The sequence below is a fragment of the Colletotrichum acutatum genome (genome assembly GCF_030867785.1).
Source record: "Colletotrichum acutatum strain CBS 112980 chromosome Unknown BDZ83scaffold_3, whole genome shotgun sequence".
NCBI lineage: Eukaryota > Fungi > Ascomycota > Sordariomycetes > Glomerellales > Glomerellaceae > Colletotrichum > Colletotrichum acutatum.
The window spans coordinates 814,936-822,173 of NW_026848997.1; the positions used below are offsets into that span (position 1 = coordinate 814,936).

Sequence of the window (7,238 nt, forward strand, 5' to 3'; positions counted from 1 at the left end):
GGGCACGGCGTTCCCTCTTGCAACCACGCCCCTTGCCCCGGGCTCACCCATCCGGTCAAGGCACGTCCAATGAGCAGAGCCTTTGGGCGAGAACTGCGGGTCGTCCGCAACCCATGGATGCGGGCCAACGTCCAGATGGGTGACTGGCCGAGTACGTACCTGTGTTGGAAATGAGCAGGGGAAACTTGTGCAAGAAAAAAACCACCACTGACAGGCCACCACTACTGTAGCAGGCCCTGTGGCGGCGTAGCCCTGTCTTTTGTGACGGATATGAGGCGCTGGGATTGATTTTTCTTTTCCTTTAGAAACAAGCTTCCCGTCCGTCCCTTCTCGGCCATTTGCATCGTTCCCGAGTCCGCAAAAGGGGATCAAGAGCTCAGGCCAACGGCAAATCCTCATCGACACAGGGGTTCTAAAAAGTCTTCTGGGTGTTGCTTGTTTGGATAGCTGCTTGATGTGCAAGTATCCGTACGAAGGATGTAATACATGTGGTGAGTGAGAGTGAGGTGATATCGGCGCCCGGCAAACCATATCGACTTGGCCTACGTTGCCGCAAACGGGGAGTGCCAGAGAATCAGCAGAACGGCAGGTGGCAGCCGGGCCAAAACCTGTTGTTGTCTCTGCTGTCCAATCCAGTAGCCAATACCAGATTGTATTGGCTCAATTCAACCCCGCAGATAATCGTGTGTACCTTAGTCCGTAGGTACTCCGTACAGATGGAATCATGGAAGGGAGGCACGGGAGGGCGCTTGCTAAGGTAAGCCACCTATTCTTGGTAGCTTGCAGCCGGACGAATTGACGCGCTTCGATGGTGCAATATGGAAGTGACTGTTGTGTTCTCAGGTAGGTGGTAGGCAGGTAGGTGAAGTGGCTTGTGCTTTCTTGCTTTCCCCCATTCTCCGTGCTTCCTTCCTAAAAACTCCCCCAACCCGACACCCCGTCTTTCCCACACCTGCCCGTCTTGGCTTTGTCCCTCTTGGCAAAGCTTATCACTCGTGGCTGGCCAGCGATCTTGGCGATTGGATTTTCCTCTCATCCGTCTTTCATTCTCCCTTCCTTTCCCGCCCAACCCACACTCCGTTGCTTTTGACTGGCTCAACTTCTCAAGGCGGGGGCTGCCTGCCGTTATGTTGTTGCCGTTGCCGCTGCCTCTGCTGTTGCTTGTGCCTGCCCGTGCCTCCGTCCTGATTCTTCCGTCTCTGAGTCCGACGGATGTCTCTTATTCCTTTTTTTCCCTGTTCTGTTGCCCGTTCCAGACGAACCGCATCCACAACACGGCGCGCGCACTCTGACACAAAGTTACAGCAACATAATCAGCCCATACGGCTACTTTACCCTCATGACGCTGTCGCAGCATTTGGATCTCACGGTCCACAACCTGCTCCTGTTCAACACAGACATAATCGTAGGACTCGATCCAGCTATTGCGTCTTCTTTTGCGTGATCCTGATCGTGGACCCACATCATTCGGCTTCAGTCTGAGCTAAGGGGTACATGACTTGTCTGTCAGGCCGGCCGAATCAAAGTGAGGCAAGCGGCCGAGTCTCGACTCTCTCACACCCAAACCCCGCCAGCCGGCACGCGACATTCTCTGCATTGGCCAGCAAACGACCGTCTACCTCGTCTCAAACTCGTCGATCTATTTGTGTATCCGTAGCCATTCTGACCAGAGAAGCTAATTGATTGAGATCTAACTCGGAAGGGTAAACACACGACGCATTATTGCCACCAGGAGCAGCACTGTGGACAACATGACTGAGTTCAAGATATCATGTGCCGACTCGCTTTGATCGCAATGAGAACTGATTGATGCTGAGATCCGGACAAGTCAAGAGTATCTCAAAGTTGGGGCTGAAAGCGCTCGAAAACTTCAAATCAGACAACAAGGCTCCGATGAAAGCTATCAAGCCAGTGTCAAATCGCCTCGCCAAACACATCGGCTGGCATGAGGACACATTATGCGCTGTGGTCTAGTGAAGCCGTCTCAGTCTGTATTCCGTACTTCGTACGGATAAAGTGCAACAAACCCACATATCCCAGTCACACAATCTTCTATGTACAGAGCCAATGTTGGCTAGTCAAGACAAACGACGCCGTCCACCTCGCTGCCAATACGGTTTACCATTCACCGGTGTCTTCTAGACTCTGCCGCTTCTCTTGCATTCCCCGTCCCGAACCTTTCAGGTTAACATCCGAGGCGCTGGGTATTCGCCGCGACCCTGGTTCTCTCGTCTCTTGGCCTACGACAAGCCTTCGCCCTGTATCGAGACTCTGACCCAATACTCATAGCTCCCATTCAGGGCGCAGTGAAACTCATCACCTAGAATTTATCGCCAAGTCGGGTGTGTCCGTCGCAGTCCGTCGCACCTCTGAGAACGTCTACACGATGTGCCTGCTCGATTTGCGGATTAAGTAAGGTAGTCTAGGCCCCGAAGCGGTATGCGAAGCGTGTCCATGGATGTAGATGCTTTTTACGGTCTTCACGATGAAACCGGCAGCTACTTTGTACAGCTGCTGCATCTGCCTCCCGATCGGGAGATCTGGAACGGAGACTTTTCATTTTGTCTTTCGAAATCCAGGATCCGGGTAGCTTCTGCTGTCAGCTGCTCCCAAAGAGATGCCAAGATGTCTTGGAAAAGAGAAAATGGTCTGACTGAGATTTAGTAACGCGGCTCTTGGTGATTCACCTTTCTACTTGTGTAAAGTTCGAAGAGTCCTCGTCACGTATGTTTTTTCCTCCAGAATGGTCAACACCACCAACTCCATGGCTAAGGTAGAATCATACAAAAGTCTTTAGGCCAGCATGATCTAGACTTTTTTCCAAGGGTCCAAATCTTCTTGGCGGCGTGGCGGCTCCCATTCAGGCTCGCTGGATCATCTTTGGGACCTCTGTAGCATTCCTGATGGTGTGCAATCGACCATTCAGATTCCGTGAGCTGTACCAATCAAGGGCAGGCAGTGACGCAAGAATCTCTCTCTCTCTCTCATTTTCTGCTAACACAGAGTACCTGAGTATCCAAAATCACCAGTTCTTCAAAGACCACAACAAGGCATGATGGGCACATTCCGCCGGGGAAGAATTCGCAAACCAGCTGCCTCTCTGGTAAATCAGATAGACCAAAGTCAAAGGTATTCTTAGCACCAGGCTCATGAAGTGCTTGGCAGTGAATATTGACGGTAAACACTTCTCGATAACGAGAGCGACGCGCTACCGTAACTCTATATCGCCTCACTCAGTGCCCTCACAGAGTATTCCCAATTCGTCATGAACCATCTCAGGGGTATCAATTATACTGTATCTATCGCAAACACTAAGCATTTCGCCCCTTTTTTTGCTTTATTCAGGCCAGAGTAAACTCAGCCCTCTTGCTCAAACGTATCATTCAGATACCCAACAAAGCTCTCCCTCATCCTCTCCGCGCTAAAGTTACCCACGCCCTCGAGCCCGATCCCCCCACGGTTCAAACCCACAAACGCCCTCCTCAGCCTCTGAAGCTGCGGCAGCCCAACCTTGCGACCAGGAAGCTGCACAACAAGCTCCTTCTTCTCCCCTGCCGCTCCCGCTGCCCCAGCGCCATCACCCCGTGAGACCTTGACCTCACCGCCCTCCTCCCCCTCAGCCTGTGCCTCCAAAATCCTCTTCACAACATCCTGCGTCTCGCGGTCCAGCACGTACAGGTAATCCCCGCTCGTGTCGCGGCTGCGCTGGACCGTCGCCTGGTTAGGCTTGATGACTTTGCGCCCCGTACCCGCGACGGCGTCCCAGATGTCGTCGCACACTTTTGCCGTCTGCGCCGCGTCGTCGTCCCAGATGAGGGTGAAGAGCGGGCTGTCCCAGCGCGTCATCGGGTTGGGCTCTTCGTAGCGGAAGACGAGGTTGTCCCAGTTGTCCGTTTCGTAGGGCTGCTGCTCTTCGTCGTTGTCGTCTTGCTTCATCTCCTCTTCCGTGGTGGCCTCCTTTACGTCCTCCAGGACCTGACTGTTATCCCCTTGTGCTTCCTCTGTCGTGGTGGTGGCGGTCGTCGTCGCCGATGAAGCCGCCCCTCGCCTCCTCAACCTCTCCTCATTTATCCCCCTGGCCCTCTCAACCCCACACCCAATCTGGAGCACGACGCTCGGCGTCCTCATGGCTTTGGCCTCGCAGTGGAGTTGGTACCGCCACCCCTTGATGTAATTCATCCCGTCCAAGATGACAATATCCCGGTCCGACAGCACGCGCTTCACGGCGCCGTAGACAGCAGCCCTGGCGTCCTTTTCCGAGGCGTTGGCGGAGCGCGTGTGCGCGCGCACCTTGTTCGGGTCGAGGTCGTACACATCGCGTGATATCGAGAGTGTCGAGTCGGAGATGTAGTGGAGTCGGTACGGTGGTGATTGTTTGTTGCCGCTGCCGTCGGCGGCGGCGGCGGCGGCGGCGGCGATGCGTGCTGCTAGGTGGGCTTGCAACTGCTTTGCGCGGGTCGTCTTGCCTGAGGTCGGGAGACCTGATACTACGATTAACTGTAGCAGAGTAAGCTTCTTATTCCACGAGCCCAGCAATGGCAAGACTCACCGGCATACTGGCGGCTTATGAGTCGGGAGGGGTTGTCGTTGAATGCGAGTGACAGACTTTGGCGGGGTTCCTGGGGATTTTTTGCATCTGCGATCAGCTACCCCACCTACCAAATCGGGACTCAACTCATTGGCGCAGCTTGCCTATAATGTAGACGCCCTGTTCACATTGTTTCATGAGTAATTACAAAGGATCATACGAATAACAAGTAATGTATTGAATCTCGATACTTTCGAGTATGGGTATCATGAGTTGTCTGACTCTGCAAAACGCCTTAACCCCCTTCTACATGCATTCCATCACTATCCCTAATAACTGAACACTCTCCTCAGTCATCCATATTCTCGTCCTCATCTACGTCACCTTCAGGTTCATGAGCGCCCATGATATCAATGTAGAGAAGCATGCGCTCCCCCACTAGATCCATCGTCTCCTTGGCGTAGATGTCCCGCGGACTGGGGCCCTTTTTCCCTCGGCCCCGACGGCTCGGGGTCGTCGCACTCCTCCGGTTAGTACCCTTGGCCTTGGCCTTGCGTGCCTCGATTCCCTTAAGCGCGGCTTTTCGGAGCCTGTCTCTGGCTTCCTGAATCTCTTCCGCCGGTAGCGTATGGAGCAGGCTCTCAAGGATCAGCGCCACCCTGGCGTTGTCTTCTGGGTCAATGGTATTAGCATGGTGACCCAGGTAGCACAATTCGAGGACGTCTGCGTTGATGATGATACCGCTGTCCTCCCCCTTGATGACCTTCTTGGGGTCTTCATATCCGGAGGGCAGCAGTTGATCGAGCTGGACAGCCAGGAAGTCGATCTTGAAGGCAGCCCCATATCGCTGTATGTACGAGCTCATGTCGGTGATGAATTGGTGAAAGAACGACAAGGGTTGCTGCTTGAGTAGCCTGCACAAGTCCAGCGTGTATTCGTTGTGGTCCATGAACTCCTCGGGCATATTGTAGGCAACCTCAGAAAGGAGCTCCATCAGTCTCAGACGAAGAGGAATCGAATCTGCCAGTGGGGCAGCAACAAAACCTCCAGCTTTCCTGGCTGGTGTGCGTGGTGTACGAGGCGTTCCCGGCGTGCCAGCCTCAGAGGGTTCGTCGTCCGTCAGCTCTTCGTTGAAATAGTCACCAAATTGGTCGTTCTCAATGTCAAGCGTAGTCATGCGTTTGCGTTTCTTATCCTCGCTGGGTAGCCCCTTTGTCTCCTTGTTGAACACCTCGGGAAATTTCGCCAAGGATGAGGTGCAGCCGTCCGCGAAGACAGCTTGGAGGATCATTCTTAGAGCACCCCGCCCAGAGTCAGTTTTTTGCTTGATGTACATGACGAGGATTGACTCCCGCATATTTGTCCAGTTCTGAGGTTGCTGTGATGAGGCCAAAGATTCTTCGTCAAGGCGTTTCCGTTCGAAGATGTCAGCCTCGAGAACGTCGATCATGAATTTCAGCCAGGTCTTCCAGAAGCGCCAACGGTGGGGATGCAGTCTGCTGCAGTTGAATGCCCAGCCGAGAACAGCCCAAAAGTCCTGCGCGCGCTGCCATATGCTATCCTCGTTGGCCAACTTGTTGTTTCCAATCTGATCGCCGTCGAGGTCCTCGTCCTCCTCATCGTGGTATCTGTTTCGGCGGCCGTAATGGATCCCATGGAACTGGAACGCATTCCTGAAGCCGGCGTTGATGGGTCCAACAATGGCGAGCAGATTACGCAGATAGTCCAGCGTCTGAGAGCAGACCTCGAGACGGTCGGCGCCAGGGGCTCGAGTCGTATGGCTCGGGTGGATGGTCAGGGTGTTGAGGAGGGCAAGGTGGGTTAACGGAGGGACAGGGACGCGCTTCGGGTTGGTGTTGATCTTTCGTGAGAACCCAGCAGTGAGGAGGCTATTGTACAGGCCGAGTGCGCCATTGTCTAGGATAGTCAGCGTATGTCGCGAGGAGAGGGGCAGCTTGCTAACGCACAGAGGTGCTCTTCCAGGTAGATCTGGCAATGTTCCTTCAGCTCACGGGGGAGCAGAGTCGCAGATGAGTACATGCGTGTGGGAGATGCTGGGCCTGTGGGAGTAGGTTTTTCGGAGTTGGCATCCGGTGATTGAAAGGCCGTTCTGAATGAGTCTGGCGATGATACGGCAGATAAATCCGTCAAAGACGAAGAGAGCTCCATCGCGAGCTGCATGGGGTTTGACGCGTCTGGAGACGCGGTTGGAAATGTCCCACTATCGTCAATTAAAGTCGGTTTGGGCAGGGGCCTACAGGGTCCCTGGTCAGTCCAGAACCTTAAATTACCTAAGCATCTAAGGTGATCCATACCCATTAAGCAGGCTATGTATGGCCATCTGGCACCATCTGCTAATGGCTTGACCAACATCTCCAGCACTACAATTGACTGCTTGTTAGCAAAGAATATCAAGCTAAGCCATTATACTTTTCATGTCCTTATACACGATTCTGAATGGAATAGAGAGGTTCCTCCTTCTCCAATCTATAAGTATATAATACCGATCACACGGGACGAATAGATGGATAGTGGGGAAGTGAAGCGAGCTGAGACGAATGTTCCGAGCTTATACAAGCGATCACGCTGGTCCAGCGTGGGCTCTTAATTGATTCCTGGAACCACCTGAGTACATGCCAGTTGTAGCTGAATGACTTGTTGTGTGGTTTCAGGTGGGAGCAAAAAATATCCAGAGTTTATCTGGGTGGAA

General features: G+C 53.5%; 2 protein-coding genes across 2 annotated transcripts; both read right to left on the bottom strand.

The window, feature by feature from the left end:
• Positions 1-3,261: 3,261 nt before the first annotated feature.
• Positions 3,262-4,555, bottom strand: BDZ83DRAFT_787491 (chromatin associated protein KTI12; the record flags this gene model as incomplete). The annotated part of the gene is made up of 2 exons (XM_060515669.1): positions 3,262-4,497; positions 4,550-4,555. 2 exons carry the CDS (start codon positions 4,553-4,555, stop codon positions 3,358-3,360), a joined length of 1,146 nt encoding a protein of 381 aa, XP_060371448.1. The 3' UTR covers positions 3,262-3,357.
• A 185-nt stretch (positions 4,556-4,740) lies between these two features.
• Positions 4,741-6,748, bottom strand: BDZ83DRAFT_659865 (uncharacterized protein). The gene is made up of 2 exons (XM_060511053.1): positions 6,496-6,748; positions 4,741-6,445 (listed from the first exon to the last, which is right to left on the bottom strand). Exons 1-2 carry the CDS (start codon positions 6,707-6,709, stop codon positions 4,878-4,880), a joined length of 1,782 nt encoding a protein of 593 aa, XP_060371449.1. The 5' UTR covers positions 6,710-6,748; the 3' UTR covers positions 4,741-4,877.
• Between the last annotated feature and the right edge of the window lie 490 nt (positions 6,749-7,238).